The 24,266-nt window shown below is 40.0% G+C and overlaps 2 protein-coding genes across 2 annotated transcripts in view; one reads left to right on the top strand and one right to left on the bottom strand.

Moving 5' to 3' along the window:
• Window positions 1-14,558, top strand: part of STK26 (serine/threonine kinase 26) — a 54,764-nt gene extending 40,206 nt beyond the window's left edge. Inside the window, exons 4-12 of the mRNA XM_062183913.1 lie at window positions 1,055-1,111; window positions 5,904-6,012; window positions 6,110-6,267; window positions 7,614-7,799; window positions 9,663-9,811; window positions 10,815-10,908; window positions 11,327-11,389; window positions 11,471-11,607; window positions 12,809-14,558. Of these exons, the coding sequence (XP_062039897.1) occupies window positions 1,055-1,111; window positions 5,904-6,012; window positions 6,110-6,267; window positions 7,614-7,799; window positions 9,663-9,811; window positions 10,815-10,908; window positions 11,327-11,389; window positions 11,471-11,607; window positions 12,809-12,833 (978 nt within the window). The 3' untranslated portion in view covers window positions 12,834-14,558. The remainder of the gene's footprint in view (window positions 1-1,054; window positions 1,112-5,903; window positions 6,013-6,109; window positions 6,268-7,613; window positions 7,800-9,662; window positions 9,812-10,814; window positions 10,909-11,326; window positions 11,390-11,470; window positions 11,608-12,808) is intronic.
• Window positions 14,559-16,439: 1,881 nt separating this feature from the next.
• The window catches only part of FRMD7 (FERM domain containing 7), a 37,231-nt gene continuing 29,404 nt past the window's right edge, over window positions 16,440-24,266 (bottom strand). The window contains exons 11-15 of the mRNA XM_062183010.1: window positions 23,739-23,834; window positions 22,216-22,379; window positions 19,605-19,673; window positions 19,065-19,140; window positions 16,440-17,522 (exon numbers count right to left, since the gene is read on the bottom strand). Of these exons, the coding sequence (XP_062038994.1) occupies window positions 16,440-17,522; window positions 19,065-19,140; window positions 19,605-19,673; window positions 22,216-22,379; window positions 23,739-23,834 (1,488 nt within the window). The remainder of the gene's footprint in view (window positions 17,523-19,064; window positions 19,141-19,604; window positions 19,674-22,215; window positions 22,380-23,738; window positions 23,835-24,266) is intronic.

Here is a 24,266-nt window from a genome sequence, read left to right as displayed (position 1 = left end):
AAATAAGCAATATGCTTTCTAGGTTCCAAGGTATACTAATCATGACTGGTAAAAAGTTGTAAATTACATTTTAAAAAGGAAAGCCAAAAAATGAAATAAAGAAAAACATCCAGCCAGTGTCCCCTAAGCTCAAAACTTGCAAGAAATGGGGCAGGCATTGGGGCAGTGGTTAAATCACCACTTGGGGCATCCATGTCCCCCAAGTCAGAGAGCCTGAGGTCCAGTCCTGTTTCCTGCACGGCCAATGCAGCTTCCTGATAATGCACCCCGTGGGGGCAGCAGGTGATGATGGCTCAAGTCCTTGGATCTCTGTCACCCGCGCAGCACATTTGGATTGGTTCTGAGCTCCTGCTTTTCACCTGGCTGTTTGAGGGCATTTGAGGAGTGAACTAGTAGATAGGAGATCTCTCTCTCTCTCTCTCTCTCTCTCTCTCTCTCAATGAATAACGAATTTTTTTTTTAATTGCACGAAGCTATTGAAGAGGATTTTGAATGTTCTCACCACAAAGAAAAGATACATTTTTGAGGTCATGCATATGCTAATTACCCTGATTCGAAGATTGCAAATATGTACATTTATCAAAACATTACATAGTACCCCATAAACATGTATAATTTTATGTGAGAATTTAAAAAATAAATTCTATGAAACTCTAAAATGGCATGAGAAGGATTCAGAATTTGTACATGTGTCCACTTGCCTCCTCATTCTTAAATGCAACTGTCTTTTCCTTTCAATCTCATCATTCAATATTAATAAATTAAAGGTGTAGTTTACTTTTTCTGGATTTTATGAAAATTGGTATTTGCAGCTCAACAACAACAAACAGTACTTGTGTTGGTTTAGCCATATCAAAGGGTGAATAGGTTTGGAGAGGCGAACATTGGCTGGTTCATTTTGTAAAGTTCTATGGAAAAATATATTCTTAAGTTCCAAGCAATAGCTTTTAAACCTGTATCTTAGCATCAGTGCATTGGTATGTGAGGTTTAACATTTTTCCTAGTGTGTTTTTTTGGCTCAGGTTTGTAATTGAAATGTTTCATGACTTTACAGGGTTCAAAATTATGGATAATAATGGAATACCTGGGAGGTGGCTCAGCACTGGATCTCGTAAGTATCTTTAATTACACACACACACGTACCAATACACACTTTTTGAAAATGAAGATCATCAAATAATGTCTTCTTATTTTTAAAGTGGAGCTGAGTTTTCCTAACCAAAAGTGATCAAATGCATTTTCTTTTTGTTTTTAAGATTTATTTATTTAATTTATTTGAAAGACAGAGTTACAGAGAGGCAGAGGCAGAGAGGGTTGAGGGGGGTGGTGTCTTCCATCCACTGGTTCACTCCCCAAATGACCGCAACGTTGGAGCTGGGCCGATCTGAAGCCAGGAGCCAGGAGCTTCTTCCAGGTCTCCCATGTGAGTGCAGGGGCCCAAGAAATTGGGCCATGATCTACTGCTTTCTCAAACCATAGCAGAGGGCCGATTGCAAGTGGAGCAGCGGGGACTCAAACCAGCGCCTGTGGGCTATGGCTTCACCCACTATGCCACAGCGCCTGCCCGTCAAGTGTATTTTCAAGACTTCAACCCTGACTGCAAGTGACTCAAAGTTTCAAATAGTATTAGGAACAGAGATGACTATAGGAGATTTTCTTTCCTTTAGGCAGAATGATGGTTAAACCATGCTAAAGAAATGGTAATTAAACTTGATGGAGAGCCTCATCTACTTCTAGGCATTCATCTCCCTGCAGTCAGTTGTGCTGTGCTGAGTTTGGTAATCCTTCCTTGTGTCTCACCTGATTTTTGTATCCTAAAGCTTAAGTTTGTTTTTTTCCTCTCTCTGTTCTGTAGTGAGAGAACTCCACTGGCATTTCTTTGCATAATAATTGTTCCCGCAAATGGAGTCAGGCTTCATTCTCTTTTTTTTTTAAAGATTTTTAAATTTATTTATTTGATAGGTAGAGTTACAAACACAGAGAGAGAGATAGAAAGGTCTTCCTTCCCTTGGTTCACCCCCAAAATGGCTGCTATAGCCAGTGCACCGCACTGATCCGAAGCCAGGAGCCAGGTGCTTCCTCCTGGTCTCCCATGCGGGTGCCAGGCCCAAGCACTTGGGCCATCCTCCACTGCCTTCTCGGGCCACAGCAGAGAGCTGGACTGGAAGAGGAGCAACTGGGACAGAACCCGGCACCTATATGGGATGCCGGCTCCGCAGGCGGAGGATTAACCAAGTGAGCCACGGCGCCGGGCCCCTCATTCTCCTCTTGAAGTTAAATGATCTCCCTTCCAATTGTCTTGTCACAGAGTCAAATTATCCAATAATGTGTTCATTAATTCCACAAGAAGCCTTTCAATTGCTCTGCAGTCCTCCTTCCATTGTCTAAATATTACTGGCCCTTTCCAAATTTATCAGTTACCTTATCTGGTCCCCTAGGCATTCACCAAGTCTCTTCCCCTTTTTTTAGGCATTGGCAGTTCTCATCCACTCTTCATCAGGATCACTGATAACAATATTAAGCCTTTAAAACAGACCAACCCCAACTAACAGCCCTAATTCATATCCCCTAGTAACACGACAGTCACTTTTATGAAATCTCTGAGTGAAATGAATTGTGAGATCTTAATCTCATCCTGCCATTCTGATCTCTGCCTACCAAAACAAATGGCAATTAATGAATGTGAAGTCAACAAATTAAAAATGTTCTTAGCACTTGGTCCCAGTTTTGCCATTGATTAGCTGGCTAAAATTTGGCAAGCCGCTTACTGTCTCTCTACCCTAATTTCCTCAAATGTTAAATGAAAAAATTGGAAACTGTCATCGTGGTACAGTAGGTTAAGCCACTGCCTATGACTCTGGTGTCTCAGATAAAAGTGCTGGTTTGAGTCCTAGCCACTCCACTTCTGATCCAGCTCCCTGTTAATGCAACTAGGAAAGCAGTGGAAGATGGCCCAAGTACTTGGTCCCTGCTACCCTTCTGTAAGGCCACGATGGAGTTCCTCGCTCCTGGCTTTGGCCTAGCTCAGACTTAGCTGTTATGGCTGTTTAGGAGGTGAACCAGTGGATGGAAGATCACTTCTTTTTCTGTCTCTCCCTCTCTATGATACTCTGCCTTTTAAATAAATAAAAATAAGTCATTTTTTAAAAAAAATGAAGAAAGTAGCTTAGTAATCATTAGTTTTTATTATTTTAACTAGAAAATTCAATAATATGGGGTGTCATAAATTTGTGGAACTGGGCTTTGTAGGAAGAGAAATGTACTATTCCTTCTCCATTTTTAATCCTATAGAAATGAATGCTGTCACTTGGTGGAGCTAAGAAAGACTTAGGTGTAGCAACATGTAACCTCCCTCCTTCCTCCTCCCCAGTCTCTCAGGCTCTGTCTGGAGAGGTGCCCATCCGTCCTTTCAGATGTCCCTTCCCTAATAAACCTTGCTATTTTACCTCCCACTAAAAAGAAAGAAAGAAAGAAAGAAAGAAAGAAAGAAAGAAAGAAAGAAAGAAAGAAAGAAAGAAAGACTTAGGTGTAGGGGACAGCTCTGCTGCCAGGAACAGGAGAAAACAAGAGGCATGTTGAGCATGTATTTCTCACTTTCAACTGCTGCCTGCCTAATGGGCTACCATAAGACTAGGACTTGTAATTGATGTCAGCATTATGTAATGTGATCCTCAAGAGTCCCTCCCATTCTTGAAAAAACAGTGGCATGTGAACAAGCTTGGAACATATTATACATTATTTTATCGAATTTATTATAGCCCACTTCTTTCCAAAAAGAAATGTAGCCACCTACAACAAAAATACATATAAAAAGGTAAATAACATAAAACATGAGCACCAAGAAATAAACTAATATGCTAACCATAAGAGAAGATACAACATAGCATGCTGCATTGGGGATTGGCTGAAAGTCAAGGCAGTTTGAGGAAAATCTGGAAGTCCAGAAGTGTAAAGTCATTGAAAGAGGAAATGCCCTTCTCTTGCATATCCTCACTAGAAAACAGAGGCAAATTTCTCAAGATGAGAATAGTGCCCTGGAGAGGAGGGGTTACCTATTGGAGACCATGGCCCAGAGCAGTTCAATTAGCACTCCAAGGACAGTAGACCAAGACCTTGGCATAATCTTTCCCAAAGTTGTAATGGTAATTTAAAAAGAAGAATCTGTGTTCTGTCTACTTTACTTTCCTGTTGTTTACAACTCCCCCTCTTCTAATCACTACCAACATGTCCAAGGAAGCATTTTAACCAGAACTTCTGGGACCATATTCAATTTGATAAGAAAACAGACAAATGCACCCATACCACCTGTCCATGCCCATTTACCTGCCACAGTCTTCCTTCCCATACTCCTCCAGCAATTAGCTAATAGTTTCACTGAACTTTAAACTGAATTTAGGGTGTAAAAATAAGTCAATGGGCCTTTAGGACTCCTTTTGGAGGCTTTTACCTAAGTATATTTTAAAACTCTGGGTTAGGCAGTATACTGTTTTATCTATGTGAGTATATGAGTAGTAGCTAGTACCCCATGGACCTTGCCCAACTTCTTAGGTAAACAGGGCATACCTCCTTTGGCCCTGCCAACGTTTTATGATCAAGTGATCCTAAGCACCAGTCTGAATAGTATGGTGATTGTCCTTCAGTTATTTACTACTACTTGAGAATTTCATTGCCAGCCATCAATGAAATGATATGCCATTTTCACCTTTTAGAATGACTTTAATCACTACTGTTTAAACAGAAACTTTTGGGGTGGAAGTTGATAGATTTAAAAGTAAATAGATAATGTTACCTAGGAAAGGGACCTATGGCATTAGAGAAATCCCTAGCGTATACTATATACCCAGACCACAGTTAATATTAAATGGTGAGACCGAAGTATGCGTTCTATTTTAGGCTGTTAAATTGCAACATGAAAAGTGCCCTGTATTCCACATAAATATGGCATTCATGAAAGATGAAATACACAAGGTGCCAAAGAGCTGTGAATCCCTCCCAGTGTGAGGCAGCATGGGCAGTGTTTGATTTTCACCACCTCTTCCCTCCTTCCAGCAAACAGAACTCTACCTCAGCTCTGACTTTAGCTTCCCACCCTTTCCTGTAATAATATTATACAGTCCAGTGTTTGTGCTTTATGAGGTACCAGAATTTTAAAATAACCATTTAGTTTTAAAGAGAGATTTTCAGATATTCCATTACAAGTTCTCCTGAAACCTAATCATTGCTTGCCTTGTATTACAATTGGAACTATTGGCTTTAGTACAGGGATGGGGAAAAAAAAGGGAAATGTGTTACATTGACTTGAAAAACTATCCCTCCATGATTTGAAAAAAAAATTTTTTTTTACAATGGAAGTCTGAAAATTTTAATTATAATATTCCTGGCTAAATTTAAAATTTGACTCTCAAAAGGCTCTATTCCTTACAATATTAGTGAAATACATGAATGCTAAAAGCTGACCTATCTGAGCAGATAGTTGCAATGGAAACCTCATGGGTGATCTCATCTAAAAATCAGTTTAGTGTCAATGTCTAAAACTTTGAAATAGCAAATGCAGAATTTCAGTCTCTGATTTCTATTTTCTGATGTGAAAAAAGGGGTCCTTGGATCTTTTGTTATTTGTGCATATTTAGGCATGAACCTTTCAGATAAATATTCAGGAAACCCGAAATTCAAAGCTAATAAATAAGTAAAAGTGCTTGTATTATCTTTCAAGCCTATTCATTCTTTTGGACTTAACCCTTTGGCTCTCTTCTCCTACATTTTTAATGTGTCTTCATTTCTTTAAATATTGGTTTAATAAACAGAGCTGTTTTCATATATCTAATTTCAAAGGTAGCCATTTTGAATTTTGCCTTTCCAAACTTTTATACATGTGTGAGTGTGTGTGTGTTTTTCCCCTTAAGCTGCGAGCTGGTCCATTTGATGAGTTCCAGATCGCTACGATGCTAAAGGAAATTTTGAAAGGTCTGGACTATCTGCACTCAGAAAAGAAAATTCACCGAGACATAAAAGGTATACAAAAGTCTAATACAAACCTGAGGAAAAAAATACGTGTATTCCAAGAAAGCTGAATTTTCTTTTTCTTTTTTTCCTTTTTTTTTCCTCCTAGCTGCCAATGTCCTGCTCTCAGAACAAGGAGATGTTAAGCTTGCTGACTTTGGAGTTGCTGGCCAGCTGACAGATACACAAATTAAAAGAAATACTTTTGTGGGAACTCCATTTTGGATGGCTCCTGAAGTTATTCAACAGTCAGCTTATGACTCAAAAGTAAAGTATTACCTATACAAACTGTTTTTGCTAGTACATTTTATAAAGCATACTATCCTAGCTAATAAAGTACCTTAGATTTCCCTTCTTTTTGTTTCTCTGAAGCTAAGGTTATGTCATTTTGCAACTTACGCATAAATTCCCTTGATTCTGGTCCTGTCTGGGTCATACTCACATCACTGCCTTTCCATTCCACTTGTAATAAAACTCAAAGTCTTTATTGTGACATATAAGGCTTTACATGACTTGGACATTGTCTTCCTTTCCAGCATCTTCTCTCACCACTCTCTTCTGTAATCTCTCTGCTTCAACCACAGTGGCCTCCTTGTTCGTCACACATAGCAATTATAGGCGGGCCTCAGAACCATTGCACTTCCTTCCTTCTGTCTGTAATACCCTTCCTCCCAGTCAGCTCTCTGCTTGAATATCATCTACACAGTGAAGTCTTCCCTAGCCATCCTATGCAAATCTGCAACTCCCTTGATCCCATCATTCATTATTCGCTTACTCTGCTTTCTTCCCAGAACTTAGCCCTATCTGACTTTTCATATTTATTTATTTATCTCTTATTAGAATGTAAGATCTTTGAGAGTAAGGATTTTTGCCTAGCTTATTCACCTGAATCCTCCATGCCCAGAATGTTATCTGGCACAAAGTATGGAATTTGATATTTTTTAAAAATAAATGAATTCTATTAATAAAATATATTAACATCAAATTTTTGAGAGACTTTGATATTATATGACCATAAGATTCCACTGGCTATTTTTTATCATTTTCTTTTTTTTTACATTTTATTAATATCACTGTGTTCCTAAAGCTGTACATAGGAAGTACATGAAATTTGTTTACCTTAAATTAAAAAAAAATAAAAAGTTTTTTTAAGATTTATTTATTTATTTGAAAGGCAGAGTTACAGAGAGGCAGAGGCTGGGGGGGGAGGGCATCCTCCATTCGCTGGTTCACTCTCCAAATGGCTGCAATGGCCGGAGCTGGGCCGATCTGAAGCCAGGAGCCTAGAACCTCCTCTGCGTCCCCCACACAGGTGCAGGGGCCCAAGGACTTGGGCCATCTTCCACTGCTTTCTCCGGCTATAGCAGAGAGCTGGATCTGAAGTAGAGCAGCCAGGACTCAAACTGGTGCACATATATGGCTGCTACACCACAGCGCCGGCCCCAAAAGTTTTTTGTTGACATAAAGAGAACAGATTTTATGCATTCCATAGGTACAGGGGAGTGAGATAGGTGTGGTTGTCTTCTTGGAACTGTACTACTGGCTGTTTTGTGGTAGTGTGTTGGAATGGGGTTTCAAGGCACTATATATATTTTTTCTTTCTCTTACCTTAGGCTGACATTTGGTCGTTGGGAATTACTGCTATTGAACTAGCCAAGGGAGAGCCACCTAACTCCGATATGCATCCAATGAGAGTTCTGTTTCTTATTCCAAAAAACAACCCTCCAACTCTTGTTGGAGATTTTACTAAGTCCTTTAAGGAGTTTATTGATGCTTGCCTGAACAAAGATCCATCATTCGTGAGTATAAAGGGCTGTTACTCCCATTTGTTTTCTATTATTAGAACCACTTAACAGCAAAGATGGCTTTCGTAACAGTGGGGAATACAGTACATGTGAAAATTGTCAAAGGTCCGTCCAGAGACCTGGTTCTTCCCTCTATTGTTAATTCTATTCCATGTTTAACCAGATCTTTAGTTTCTTTTTTCCTTCTTCTGCACCTTTTTCTTGGTCCCCAGCTTCCTCTTTATTCTAGTGCTCACTTCCTATTTCAAGGGGAAGGAAATTTGAGAAGTAAAGTTCTTTTATATTATATCGTTATTAAAGTATGTGTAAATATTCACAGTGGTATTTATTCACTTGTGTTTTCATTTTTCATGAAAATTTATGTTTGTTTATTTGTATTTAATGTTTATAAATAGCAATAAGAAGTTATATATTTTGCTGATCTATTGAACTCCATTCATATAGTTAGCACATTTGATTATAGTTGGCTTACTGTTGTTAAAAATAACAACTGCCTTGTGACTTCTAGAGGTTAGAAATGTAGAAGACCTCTCTAAGCTTGATATAACCATCTTTAAGTTGATAACGAACATTTTGATATGAATAAAATGCTGGTGGGGATAAAGCCCTCCCCCCCGCCGCCCCGCTTCCCAGTGCCTGGTGTTTGCATTTAGATGCATGAAAATTTGATGGATGATGGAAACTGGATTATAAGATCTGTACGGATAAACACAAAAGGATAGCCTTGTTAGTTTGCATACATTTTTTTCTGAATTTACAGTAAACTTACTAAAAGTAGTTTAAAGCATTATTTTTTACATGTTTTTAATTTTTACTTGACTTTCTTTTTTTTTTTTTTTGACAGGCAGAGTGGACAGTGAGAGAGACAGAGAGAAAGGTCTTCCTTTTTGCTGTTGGTTCACCCTCCAATGGCCGCCGCGGTAGGCGCGCTGCGGCCGGCGCACCGCGCTGATCCAATGGCAGGAGCCAGGTGCTTATCCTGGTCTCCCATGGGGTGCAGGGCCCAAGCACCTGGGCCATCCTCCGCTGCACGCCCTGGCCACAGCAGAGAGCTGGCCTGGAAGAGAGGCAACCGGGACAGGATCGGTGCCCCGACCGGGACTAGAACCCGGTGTGCCGGCGCCGCAAGGCGGAGGATTAGCCTAGTGAGCCACGGCGCCGGCTTACTTGACTTTCTAAATCCTGCCATGTATTGTTCTACTTTTGAGAAATCCCTGGTTTGTTAGTTTGGCCACCTTCTGCCCATTGGGTTTTAGACAAATTGTCATACCAAAGTAGTGAATTTAATTTGAATGCCTTGAGCCACTTCAAACATAGAATTAGCAGGACAGGTGTTGCAGTGCAGCTGGTTAAGCTGCCGCTTGAGACACTCACAATGCATATTGGAGTGCCAATCCAAGTCCCCACTAGTGTGCCCCCTATCCAGCTTCCGACTAATGCATCCTGGGAGGTACCAGGTGATGGCTCAGGTGTTTGGGCCCTGGTTACCCACTTGGGAGACCCAGATAGAGCTCCCAGTTCCTGGCTCTCTGCATGGCCCAGCCCTGGATGTTGCCAGCATTTGGGGGCAGTGAACCAGTAGATGTAAGATCTCTCTCTCTCTCTCTCTGTCTCTCTCTGTCTCTCTCTGTCTCTACCTTTCAAATAGATTAAGACAAGTAAATTTAAATTATTAAAAGAATTTTTAAAAGAGTGTTTTAAAAATAATAGAATTAGCCACTTTCTTCCAGCTTTTTAGTTGTTATATCTTTAGACATACTATTACATCTTTTAGCTTAATAATGAGTTTGTTTTTACCTCTTTTACAGTCATAAAAAGCCAAGAAATAATCCTGCACCCTTGATATTTTTTCCATAGCGTCCTACAGCTAAAGAACTTCTGAAACACAAATTCATTGTAAAAAATTCAAAGAAGACTTCTTACCTCACCGAACTGATAGATCGATTTAAGAGATGGAAGGCAGAAGGACACAGTGATGATGAATCTGACTCCGAGGGCTCTGACTCGTATGTACAATTGATTTAATTTTTATGTAGGTAGCCCGTTGTAATACTGCATATTTTAGCTATAATCCGGTGCGCTTGCTCTACCATAAAATATCAACTGTGTTCTGAGGTTTTACTTTAGTAGCTATGAAACTCTTTTTTCAGTCACAGTATGTGGAATACATTGAATTTGGAAATATGTTTTTCTTGGAAGTGAATGGTTCTAGTTTTAAATGGTCTCAGTCTAACCCCTAGTGGATACATGAGTATATTACAAAATTTTGGAACAGAATTTGATTAAAGGTGTTACATAAGTTGGCCCAAACTAATAAGGAGCTATGTCTTCTCCTACATTGGTGGCAATCTGCAAATCCCCCTGGAGAATTGAACTCCAGGCCTTTCTCGCCTTGTGGCTACATTGCAAATGTCATCAGATTGGTACATTTAAATATTCATTTATGTATGAATTTTGCCCCTTGCAAAAATGGTGTTATTTTTTTAATAGCAGCATTTTCATTAACAATGCAGCCTCAGACTTAATTTAAACTAGGAAAGCCTATTATTCCACCACCAGGGAACTGGTACAAAGGAAGCACCAAATTGCTTTCCAGTATACTCTCAGATTCTTGCATTTATGAGATATTACCCAACATTTAAAAATGAGGGGAAAATACCAGAAGAGTCTGTAGCTTGTTCCTCTGGCTGTTAGCCTTAGCTGCTCATGAGAGTTACCCATGGGGCCTTAAAAAACATCACAAGGCATGCTGCTGGAGATCCAGATTAGTGAGTGGGAGCAATGGGAAACATATTTACAGATGTAGGAAGTCTCCGTGTGGGACTCAAAATGCACACTTGGCGTTGAGAACTACTGCTAGTCTGTGGTAGGATGTAGTATCCACCTGAAACTGACATCATTGAAACAATGGGACAATGATCTCTTTGAAGTCTACCTACATTCATTTGATGTTTTCACCACATTTAATTATTTTGAAATTTATGGAGGTATCTTTGGCGATTTCTTTAGGGAATCCACCAGCAGGGAAAATAATACTCATCCTGAATGGAGCTTTACCACTGTGCGCAAGAAGCCTGACCCAAAGAAACTACAAAATGGGGCAGTACGTATGTGGGGGTGATCGCTTCCCCTTCATAGACTTTTCCAAACTATGTAGAATGATTATAATGGCCAAAAAGTATTAGAATGACTGTCTGCCTTGCTATATACACAGTGTGCTTCGTTTGTCGTTAGTTTGCAGCTAATTGAGAAAAGGTAGAAGTCGTTAAGGTGGCCATTTGTGTATTTTAAATGTATTTCACTTAACAGATGCCTAAGCCTGGGGAATTGGCAAATCTGATGTAGTCCTGGAAGATAGAGGCCCTCTGGATGGTGGATTGGCAAGAAGGCATAGGGACTTGCCTTTTGTCGGGGCTTTTGGAGGAGCCTCAAATTAGTGCACGTTTGCTATAGGATAATGAAGAAAAATATGAATCCATCTTTTCATTTCATGGATATAACCTTATATTATTTATTCAAAGGAGCAAGATCTTGTACAAACCCTGAGCTGTTTGTCCATGATAATCACACCCGCGTTTGCTGAAGTAAGTGCAGGTTCTCTAACATTGAATGCCTACGTTAAGTAGTATAGTAGTTTAAAAGTTATAACCGCCCATTTTTCTCAGCTTAAACAGCAGGATGAGAATAATGCTAGCAGGAATCAGGCCATTGAAGAACTCGAGAAAAGTATCGCTGTGGCTGAAGCTGCCTGCCCTGGCATCACAGATAAAATGGTGAAGAAATTAATTGAGAAATTTCAGAAGTAAGTTTGAAATGCCATTTAAAAATTATCTTGACATTTTTGTGGCATGTTAATTTATGATGCAGTATAACTTTGATTCAGCCATTTCAGTTATTGCTAACAGGATCTCTGTTTAGTAGATGTGAGTATGTAAAGTGTTTTATTTACTGCCCAGCTAAACATTAGTTTTTGGAATTATTCTCTTTAGGCATGACAAGGTAATTTTCCACTGAATGAAATGGCCATTTGCTCTCTTTCCTTTTCTCTGCTAGTAAGAGTTGGAAGAAAAGGTCACTAAGCATGTTCTTATTTGGGCCCTTGTAAAACATCATTTAGGAATGTTTTCATTCTTGCCACTACCCTCAGCATTTGCAGGAACACCATTATTCACAGTTGTCAGCACTAACATTCCTAAGTTTGACCCCCATATGAAAAGTTAAATAAAGGATTTTAGGTAGAGGAACTGACTCCAAATGATATAAGGCCCTTATGTTTGACTTCAGTTTCTCTTCTACCTCTTGAACTACTAATTTGATTTTGCTCACATTCAAAAAAGTTCATACATTTAAGACTTTTCCACGCATACACACACATACTTCTTAGCTGAAGCAAGCTGCCTTAACCCCATTTTCTCTCTTCTCCATGCATCCTCATAGTTCCCTGTACAGGTTGGGCATCTCTCTCCTGAAAATCCAAAATGCTCCAAGATCCCAAACTTTTTGAGTGACAACATGCCACTTACCATGTTTCAAATTTCAGATTTTTAGATTAGGGATGCTCAAATGGTACAGGCTATGCAAATATTCAAAGATCCACAGAGCTCCAAAATCTAAAACACTTCTGGTGCAAGCATTTTGGATCTGGGATACTAAACCTATTTATGACGCCACTGGGATCAAGATGAAACAAATCATATGGTCTGTAAAATCACACACTTTTAAAGATCCTTTTTTCTGATACAGCCAACTTGTACTCATAAACTAAAGCCCCTTTTAAAGTCCCTTCGATTTCAGTGGAAAACTCCCATCTGTTTTCCAATATGCCAACAAAGCCATTGGAAGTTGTGAAATCAGAGGCAGCAGGGATTTTTGAACTTACTTTTATTTTGACATCTACACAATAAGTTTGAAGAGAAACAATTTCTCTTGTTTGTTGAATCATTTCCTCAATGCAAACATGCAGCGTAGTTGTACATCAGTTGAAGTTTTTCTCAATTTTATAGGTGTTCAGCAGATGAATCACCCTAGGGAACTCATTGTTGGTTTCTGTTTCATATGGACCCAGAGAAACCCACCAAAGCTACTTCAAGCTTAACAATGCTTAATTCATGAGCTCCGTGTGCCTTTGGATCTTTGTGACATTGAAGATTTGGAAGAAGCTATTCGACTATTTTGTGATGGTGTTTATCATTTTATATTTTAAAGAGATTATTTTGTAAGGAATAACTTTTAATACTATAGTTTCACCTGTATTCTAGTAAATGTTGAGATACAGTGTTGCTTTTAGGTATCATTATTTCTTAAGTTACTAGGTTGAATACCTTTCATGTTTTGATCTTTAGTTAACTGTACACTCATGAAATATGCAGGTCTTTCAAAGTTATCCTAAATATTCAACTTTTATAAATCATCAGGCTTCAAAAAGCCATTTATTTTTAAATACAAGCATATTCTAAAAATGCCTATTGGTGATGAGGTGGAAATCAGTCATACCTTCTTAAAACACAAGTTTTTAATAAGCTCTTGGCAATGAAACCTGAAAAAGTATTGACTCTTTTACCAAGTTGGTATGAATTACAGGCAGCTCAATGATTATCACATTTGAGAGCCCTGTGTTTGAAGCATTTTTAGGCAATGTGTAGCAACGGAGGTATCTTGTGGTGTGCAGTATTGACCTTCTCTTTTAGATCGAAGAGGCAATTGACCCTTATGGTTAATGGTTAGGAGTTCAAAGCAATATCATTTAGCCAAGAACAGGGTTTTGGTAATACTGGAAGATTTAGTCTGCCTTCATTTTTAAACTCTTCAGCTCAAACTGCATGGTATATGCTTGAATTTAGAGAGCTTATATAAAGCTGATTGTCATGTGATTAAGCACTTGATCAACGGGTATAACTTACACCAGCATACATGTTTCACTTTATTAAATTGTCCTATAAACTATTTATACATTTTTGTTCTTCATAATTATCAGTACATAAGCATCATTTTTGAAAGGATATTTAAATGAACATTTTCTAGTTCATATGAAAATAACCATAGTACAGGACAATTTCTGTCCATACAAAGATAGACTGTACAGTTAATTTTCAGTTATATTTATGGTACTGTTAAGTGGGTAATACATTTTTTTCTGTTAAGCCCAGTATATATATTATGCCTGCCTGAGTTGTGAACTGGGGCTATATTTTAGTAGTTGTAGGATTGTTGCTATTAATTAGTTTTGATGGCTAGCGTTTTATTGTTTGGGTCTGCGCAATTTGATTTTTGCACAAGTAATTTTTTTAAGAAAATCTGAATAATTGCCAAATATCAGAAGAAAGATGTTCTTCAAGTAATGAGTAGTTTTTAGGTAAATTAGCCATTATATCCCCCTTTTTAAGAAAAACAATAATAGACATGAGAAAGTTGTCACATCATATGCCCAGAAAATTCTTTTCATTGGCCTAAACTGTATTTCAAAATAGTGGTTCCATTCCATTTTTCACCTACTCTGTAACTGAAACCCAGTTACAGTTTATAATCTATAGAGGGCCAGAAATAATTTGGAAATACATATTATGAATTCAGTGAACTTTTGTAAAAGTAAAAGCAGCAGATTTATGAATTGATTATTTGAAACTTTACAACACAACAGCATCACAGATGCAAATTGGATTGTTTTGTCATTATAGTCATTTGTCCTGTACACTGTTTGTATGTGAAACATACTCTAGTGTTTTGGGGGTTTTAAAAATAAATATTTAAATTTCATGGTCCTTAGTGTTTGCTTACTTGGGGGATATTCTATTTTGTTTCAACATATTTCTCCTTTGCCCTTAATTGTCGGAATAATCAAACCACAGTTTCTGTTGGAAATTTGAAGATTCTCTTCACATTTATAGGAGATACTGACATCTACCCCAGTTTCTGCTTTCCATCTTGAAAACATTATCAATAAAATCCCCTTTGACTCAAAAGTGTCCTGGGTTAGACAATAAATTCAATAGTCACCTTAATTATTGTTTTATTAGAAGATCATATACGATTTGAGACCTACAGATCTCTGAAGAAAACATAAATTCAACAAAGACTTCCAGAATTTGAGAAGAGAAACAGCATATAGCATGAAGGAGTTTCCGCTTTTTCTAGAGTAAAGGTTGAGGATGACTTCAATATAGCTTCAGGGGTCTATAAGATTATAGGTGATTGGGATTCAATATATTCCTATGATTAAATAGCTGCTCTAGATTTGTGAGTTACAGGATATGAATTCAGGATCAGAGAAGAAAGTACTAGAATGTGGGAAAGGGGTAGAATGAGGTATATGAAAATTGATTTTCATGATTTGAGGACTAGAAAGAGTAAAGAAACTATTCCATCCATCTTTTCTCCATTAAGTTATATATAACAATAGTTTGCCCATATAGTTACATCACTTCTTTGAAGTTAGTACTTAACATTATCTTATAAATACATTATACTTATCATTAAAAGCAATAAACAAAGTTCTCAAATACAATATGATACCTTGCAGGAGGGCTAGTAGAAAAATTCTGAATGGGCTAAGAAACAACGTTGATTCCTTAATTTACTCTGGTGTCAGTACTATCCTTTTTCTTTTTAGCTATAATTTAATCTTCTAATTCTCCACTCCTGACTATACATTTTCTTTTGACTCCCTCCTTTTATTGTGTGTTCTGTAACTGGCCATTTCCTTACGAATAGGCCAGAACCATTCACTTCTGAAACTAACCATACTCATAACTTATTTTTAATTAAATGGAGTTTTCTACTACTCTTTATTAAAATAACATTCCTTTCATTTCCCTGCCTACATACATGCAACAAGATATGGGAGGAAACAAACACCACAAATTCTGGCAGGAGAGAGTAGATAAGCTGCCATGTTACTTTTGCCATTCATTAACATGTAATAATTAAGAACAGAAGTTTTACGTAAAACATCATAGTGTCCTCTTCAGGTATATATCTGGCTTTAGAAATTGTTATGATTCATGAATTCCTTGGGTTTAGAAATTGATGTAATTCCTGAATGTCCTGGGTTAATTGTAAATGTGTGTTCTATTGAGAGTATCTATGCCACCAACTCATCCCTGAGGCTGTAAGGGCCCATGCTCACCTACACATGTTATAAAAATTGAATTCCTTGACATGTAAGACCATTTTTTACTGGGCCCTAGACAAATAATGAGGACTGAAAACGTTGTTCAGTATCATTTAAGAGGCAAATAATCAACAGTCACAATCCTCTAAATCACACAATGCTTTTAGAAGCTAATTGCATATGCCAACCCGTACCATCACTATTCTTCAGCGTGGAAGAGCTCACCTTTCATTTGAAACGTCTTTACAAGGACATGTATAATGAGGATGACAAATGATCCCCTTCCCCCACCACGGTTGCCGGAGAGGAAAGGGCATGTTCCAGAGTCCATTCAGGTGGCACAGAATAGTGAAGCTCAGGCAATGAGGCAACAGCTGGAGTTGTCATAAGCTAGGTGCCCCAAATCAGAATAGTCCCTTAACACCAATGAATAGCAGCTAAGAAAATGGTTTAAATAAAAGTTCCCATTTTTTTTTTTCTTAAGCTGATAACATGGAACTGGCTTTAAAATATTCAGAGTTCAACTTCTAAGCTAAAAAGTAATTACATGATTCTAGCAAAGTCCTGTCTTCAGCAGTTGGGGTGTTGACAGATACATCTTCATCTTCTTCATCAAGTTGTAGGCTGCCAGAAGACAGGCGGATTCTGGCCATGGGTGACCTTATTCCCTTGCCATACAAAGAGTAGTAGTCTGGTTTAAGAATCTCTGATTCAGAATCACTGGATTCACTGGCTACATACCTTTCTGCTGTACTTTGATCCATTAGCACTGTTGGCAGTTCCTGATCAGCAAACATATAGGTAAACAAGTCTGCTTTACGGCTCAGAGCAGGACAAGGCCCTAAAGGTCTAAATTCCGACCCAAAAGGAAAACGGATGGTTTTCATATCTGATTGGCTCTGGGACCGTTTAGGGGTTTGCTCTTGAATGTTACATGCAAATGCATCTTCTAGCTGTGGGTCTTCCTCTTCTCGATCTACACTGATGTTCCTCCTACCACTAGTCCTGGCCATAGCTTCTTGGAGGTCTTGGAGGTCTTGCTGAAAGCTCTTCAGTCTGATGCTCCTGGGACTTCTTTTGACTGGCTTCATGGCAGTGGGCTCTTTACAGCTCTCTGGCCTTGACCTTTCCTGTGCCATGATTGGAGACCGTCTGGGCACCTGGGGTGGCTTGTCCACATAAAAAAAGACTTGGGGAGGCATAATATCAACCTGCTGACCAGTACAAGGAATATAGGGCACATCTGTGTAAGTTAGCTGCCTTGCTGAACTCACTTTAGTTGCGAACCCAGAAGATGCGCTCATGTGATTGTCGGCAAACTTGGAGCTGGTCTGAAAGGAACTGAGAGGACTCCTCTCCTCAAAGAAGGCTCTGGGCTCAGGGTCAGCGTTAAAGACAGGGTGTGTATACATGAAAGGGAATGAGGAAGTGCTTTGGGCCTGGTGTAAGGATGTGGTATCTGCCTCTGGCTTGGAACACTCCAGCTCGGCTGCAAACGTCACCTCCACAGCCGAGTTCCTCCTCCTGCTATCCAGCACAGGCTCCGAGGCGTGCACTCCATTCACATTCCGGTAGTACCCCCCACCGCAGGCTAGTCTCAAGTCTTCCACCTTGAGAGAAAGGACACATGGGTGAAAGAAGGAAGAAGCCGTTTCCTTAGGGTGAGAGCAGAGATCTGCAGTAGCTTCAGATGTCAACAAGGTAGACGGTACAAAGTCATTTCAATGCATATTCTATCCCAGGGTTGATAGATAGATATGGAAAGGGTAGTAACTTGCACCATGTCCCAACTTGTGTGCTTAAATGTACCTGAGAAAAGTTGGGGCCAGCGCTGTGGCGTAGCAGGTAAAGCCACCGCCTGCAGTGCCAGCATCCCATATGGGTGCTGATTCGTATCCTGGCTGCTCCACTTCTGATCCAGCTCTCTGCTATGGCCTGGAAGGGCAGTGGAAGATGGCCCAAATCCTTGGGCCCCTGCATCCACGTGGGAGACCCAGAAGAAGCTCCTGGCTCCTGGCTTCGGATCAGCACAGCTCCAGCCGTTGCGGCCAGTTGGGGGGTGAACCAGTGGATGGAAGACCCTCCCCCTTCTCTGCCTCTCCTTCTCTCTCTATGTAACTCTGACTTTCAAATAAATAAATAAATCTTTTAAAAAAAAAGTACATGTGAAAAGTGGCTTTTGAATGTTCCCAACACACAGAAATGCTACTTGTAAATGTCTGAGGTGCTCTATATGCCAGTGACATTGATCTGATAATTTATACATTGTACACATATATTAAAATATCATATTGTCAATTAAAAATTTTAAAACTAAAAGGCAAAATACATGTGACATTCTCCTTTCCCAATGCCATTCCACTTCCAGCCTCTGAGTCTCTGTACTTTAGGGAGCATTGATTTAGTAGTTACGTGATGAACTAGCAGTCTTGCCTAGTCCTGGCTAGTCCTGGCTCTGTCTGACTTGCTGTGTGACCTTAGGCAAGTCTCAAAATGTCCCTGTTCCAGCCTCCTCCCTTTTCTACGTAAAATGGTGGGGAGGAGAGTAGGTTCACATACTAGACGGTATCTTTCATCATTTTACCTCTGATGCCTTTTAGATAAAAACTGCCTGTGACCTTGAATGAAAGCTGAAAGGTTGAGACCTATAATTATTATTTTAGAAAGAGCCAAAGAAAAATAATTAACAAGGTTCATAGCTCAAATAAAGCCACCATCATCTCACAGTGCCAGGGGAACAACACTTCCTCCTTGAGTTAAAAAATGACATGGCAAAAATGCTGTAAAACCTCAACCCAAGACTATACTTTTCTCTAAAGCCTTAAGATTTTTGTAGGCAAAAGAGGAGAGCTTTTAGTTTTAAAAATACACAGCCAGGGAAATTCACTTGGATTGTTGCACTTTGCAAGATGTTGCCAATATGGGTTGCAATGTGAAGATGTGCCAGTTCCCTCTAGTCTATAAGTAGTTTACTACATGTTCTATTGGCAGGAAAGTCTGAGCTGACAGATCCTCCCAGGAGACTAACCTCCTCATACAGACTAACCTTTTTACATCTTGGGAGACTCTGGCAGAATCAATTCTTGGAAGCATTTGAAATTTGGATGAATTTCCCATTTATCTAATGAAACAGGAATTTTCAGAAAGCTTACTTGTTTGGACACATCAGAGAGGATGTCTGGTGAGGACCTGCACTGCCGTTCATGGTACTGAGATGGGTAATGTTTCCTGAAATCCCCAAACAGAGAAGACATTGAAGTGGCCTTCACATGAAAACTAGCATACACTGTACATCTCTAGATTCAACTTAAAATCAGTGTGAGAGAGCGAGAGAAACAAAAGCCAGTACTGGGGCCGGCGCTGTGGCGTAGCAGGTAGAGCTGCCGCCTGCAGTGCCAGCATCCCATATGGGCGCCGGTTGGAGACCTGGCTGCTCCACTTCCGATCCAGCTCTGCTATGGCCTGGGAAAGCAGTGGAAGATGGCCCAAGTCCTTGGGCCCCTGCAACTGCGTGGGAGACCCAGAAGAAGCTCCTGGCTTCGGGTTGGTGCAGCTCCAGCCTTTGAAGCCAAATGGGGAGTGAACCAGTGGATAGAGGACACCTCTCTCTCTCTCTCTCTGCCTCTCCTTCTCTCTCTGTGTAACTCAGACTTTTAAATAAATAAATAAATCTTAAAAAAAAAAGCCAGTACCTTTCAAATGGCAAGCTCTTCAACCTCCCTTTTTTCCCATATTCCAAAAGTTGCCTTTGGGTTCTTCCACTAGTATTAAAGATAAGATAAAAATCATTCATTCCAGTTATCAGTTATCATTCAATAGGTTACTAAAAGTTCAAAAGCCTCGTTTGTTGTTGAAACCAAGAGTACAAATGAATGACATATGTTGTGAATCTTGAACATCACATTAATGGTAAAACTCACCCACCCATAAACGAGGAATAGAGCAACCAACAGAAAATGGTTTAAAGTCTCAGAAATTCTGGGCTTGAAAAACAATATACTTTCCTTTAAAAGTCTTTCCCCTCCCTCTAAATCAACTGATTCCTAATTTTACACAGAGCTTCTAATGAGGCTGTTTATCTGTTGTCCCAACCCATGGCAGAAGGAAAAAAACATCAAACTAAACAGTAGAAGGAGATTGCTCCAATCAGGCATACACTAGTAAAGAAAGCCAGCTCACTGCTGGGAAAAATACAAGAGTATAAGTAAATACTTCTGAAATAAATCAATAAACAAATAAATAATCATGAGAATAATAAAACCCAGAAAGTCTGGGCCATTTATCACTAAAGTGCAGGATCTGACATGTCTCTCCCGCCCCCAAGGCCATCCCCACATTACAGCTGCCTGCAGAGGGCAATGAGTGATGTATAGAAGAACTCTGGTCATTATGAAAAGGGCAAAATATGCTCAGTGTCATCTGTTTACAAAGGCAGAGATTTTTAAAATATACATTGGAAAGATTCCATCAAAAACACATATTGAAAATTTCAGTTCTTACTGGGGCAGCCTTCTGTTGGGAAAATGTCTTAAATGGAAGCCTTTGATTCAAATGTTCTCAGTTTTGAAATGCCTTTCCAAAGAATTCCTATGCTTGTGTGCTCATGTAAAAACAAGATCTTACTTTGACCTCACTTCTGTTCCTCCAGGATATGGAGATGTGACCTGTCCTGAAGAGCCTCTGGCAAACATTGCTCAATCTTTAACATTTATTTATTTGTTTATTTATTTATTTAAGAGGCAGAGACAGGCAGAGATTGCCAATCTACCAGTTCAGTCCCCAAGTGTCTGCAATGGCCCAGGCTGGGCCAGGCCAAAGCTAGGAGCTGGGAACACAATCCAGGTCTCCCATGCGGGCAGCAGGGCTCTAACCACTTGAGCCATCAGCAGAAGGCTCCTGTCAGGAGCCAGAGCCAGGCTTTAAACTCAGGTACAACAACGTGGAACACAAACATCTCTACCGCGGTCTAGCTGCTAGGGTAAATGCCTACCTCTGCTCAATCTTTTTAATGCACTGTATATTTTCCTATTTAAAAATGAAACCTGGAGGGGCCAGGTTTGTGACGGAACAGGTAAAGCTGCCACCTGAGACGCTGGCATTCAATATGGGTGTCCGTTCGTGTACTGGCTGCTCCACTTCCAATTCAGCTCCCTGTCAATGGACAGAGAAAGCTGCAGAAGATGACCCAAGGGTTTGGGCCCCTGCTATCCGTTTGAGAGACCTGGATGAAGCTCCTGGCTCCTGGCTTTGGTCTGGTCCAGCACTGGCCATCGCAGCCATCTGGGGAGTGAACCAGAAGACGGAAGGTCTGTATCTGTCTCTTCCTCTCTCTGTGTAAATATGACTTTCAAAATAAATAAATATGGTTTTTAAAAAATATGGAACAGAGCCGGCGCCGTGGCTCACTAGGTTAATCCTCCGCCTGTGGCGCTGTACCCCGGGTTCTAGTCCTGGTTGGGGCGCCGGATTCTGTCCCGGTTGCTCCTCTTCCAGGCCAGCTCTCTGCTATGGCCCGGGAGTGCCGTGGAGGATGGCCCAAGTCCATGGGCTCTGCACCCCATGGGAGACCAGGAGGAAGCACCTGGCTCCTGGCTTCGGATCGACGCAGGGCGCCGGCCGCAACACACCGGCCGTAGCGGCCAGTTGGGGAGTGAACCAACAGAAAAAGGAAGACCTTTCTCTCTGTCTCTCTCTCTCTCTCACTGTGTAACTCTGGCTGTCCAAAAAAAAAAAAAAGTGAAACAGAGAAGATTGAATATTGATTGCTTTCACTATAAGGAATTGTTAAATACTTGAAGAGATAAATATATTTAACAGTTAGACATTATACAATGTATACATGTAACAAAACACCACAAGGTACTGCATAAATATATACAATTTTTAAAATACATTTTATTACTTTATAAAACAATCTTTTTCATTCTTATCCCATCTAGTGCTTTCTCTATCTTTTGCCTAAAAACCACCAACAGTGTGGTGTTAAGTTTTCTTTTCCATGACTTATGTGTAAGTTGGATGTAGGGGAAATAACAGATTCATGGAATACATTTTCTCAAACTGCATATGTTCCCCCAACCTTGCTGAGATTCTGATCTAACCCTTAAGTCGGGTTCCCCCATTTTCCTGCCTCCCAGTAAAGAAACTGTCACCTAAAGAATAAATAGTGAAAGGTATAATTCATTACCTTTTAAATGACTGAAATGGATTTTTTATTGCTTCTAGAATTCGAACGCCTATCACCCTGCTTGTTACTGAAACGAAGCAATGTGTATGGTTGCCTGTGTACAATTATTTAATTACCTATAGCGGAAACTAGAACCCTTGCTGCAGAGTAAGGTTTTGGGCTTTGATTTGGGCTCTTCAGAAAGCCTGAAAAAAGCATGGTACTCCACACAAGTCTTCCAGAAAGCCTTGCACGCGTCTCGGCTGGCCATGGTAAACTCCAAGGTGTCCTTGCACAGCACCTGTATAAACCAATTCCCATCAAGCAAAACATCTTGCAAGAATATCAAAGACCTTCACATCCCAATGCCTTCCGAACTATGGGTTGAGGGGCCCATGCAGCTTTTGATTTTCCACTTGGCTTCCCATAGGCTTCACACCTACTGAAACCAAATGATTGGCAATCTTCCAAGGAACAGACAAAGCCACTGCTCACAAACAGATCCTTCTCTAAGAAGCTAATCTTGCTTTGCACACACCCTCACCTCCAACACTTTTTCACTCCTCTTCTCTGCCACAAACACTTTTATGAAGTTGTAAATTAGGTCAGAGTGAACATCAAAGGGCGTCCTTTCAAGGTGACACGAAGTTATAAATGACCAGCGGGAAAGGGGAGGGAGATTTCCTGACAGATGCAATGGTTTGTAGGATGATTACATGTATATGAGTCTTTAGTGCGCTAGCTAGAAATACTTCTTCCCCCATATGCTACCTTGTTTTATGATGCCATGTCTTGCTCACTTAGCGTATTCTAATCTGTCCTAGAGGAACTTGGCCTTCCCGATCTAAAGTTCAAGTTTTCCCTAGCTCCTAACTTACAATATACTCCCCTTTAGATGGCATGTTTGTAGCCCAGTTTTCAGCAGCCCCACCAACCCACTGCACTGACCACCTTTTCTCCCATTCATCTCCAACTTCCGACATGCAGCCCGCGGGGCTTTCCCTGAGCTCCACATTGGATCTGGTCTCCTGAATGGCCCAAAAGGATATTTTTATGTAAGGCCCAGATCAAGAGAAGGAAACCCAGACAACTGGATCTTCTATAGGTCAAAAATTAGTTCATACATGTTTATTGCTTTTATGGTCATAAAAGAAATTCTTTCTAGCCCCTTTGTCTCACCCTGTACAGTGCAGCCTTGTTGAATAATGGCTTCTTTTGTTTATATGTATGGTCACCTCACATATCCTGCTTTGCTTTGGCATGTGGTAGCTAGCAATAGTTTTTGTTAAGGAAAGTAAGTGAAGATACTTTCTAAAATGGAGCAGACTATATGGAATTAATATGTCCATAATCCTAGGTCTGGTTACTCCCATTTGACTCAAATCCCTGAAAAAATGGTATTCAAGGAGACTTATCTTTCAGGCCAGCTGCCCCATTTTCCTATTCCTTATTCACTCTGAACTGCGAAACTGACTTCTTAATGTTTTGCCTTTAGTGAAAATCCGACAACAACTCTGGTTTATTTATGAAGAAGCAAAGGAGGTGGCACATCATCCCTAAGGACCAGTCAGCTTTTACCCTCATATTCAAACAATTTGCAGAAGCAACTAAGAATTCCAACTGAACAGAATGGAAAATAACTTATTAGAAAATTACTTACCAAGATATTGGCATGAAGTTTGATGAGAAAATGCTTTCTCTTAAAACTCAACTTGCGAATTTTAGCCCAGTTGAAAGTATTGATCTTTGTATTTCCCTATAATGAAACACATAGCTGATGACTGAATATATCAGCATGAGTTGGTTTGTAAGGTAGTGCAAACTTAATAGAAAATTAACTTCAAGAATGAGACCATCTTGGACCAGTCTCTTATACATATTGATCCTGCTACACTCAGTACAAGATATGGCTAAAGAAGGCATTTCAGGTGGAATAGAAGGCTGCTCTGGACTGCAAGCAAGAAAGGATATGTCTTCCTAGGGCTGAAGGCATGGCAGTGCTTAAATGAGCAGGCAAGTGGGGCTTGGTGCTTAGTAGGTGGTCAATAAAAGTGTGATTGAGCGATGATGGATTTAAGAAAGAAAGGAGGGTGGGAGGGAGGGAGGAAAGAAAAGAAAAAAATAGAGAGAAAGAGAGAGAGAGAGAGAGAGAGACAGACAGACATACAGACAGGCAGGCTACGCCTGG

Source organism: Lepus europaeus, chromosome X (assembly GCF_033115175.1).
Source record: "Lepus europaeus isolate LE1 chromosome X, mLepTim1.pri, whole genome shotgun sequence".
Lineage (NCBI taxonomy): Eukaryota > Metazoa > Chordata > Mammalia > Lagomorpha > Leporidae > Lepus > Lepus europaeus.
Note: the sequence above shows the minus strand (reverse complement) of the source record. Positions and strands in the feature narration are given on the sequence as shown.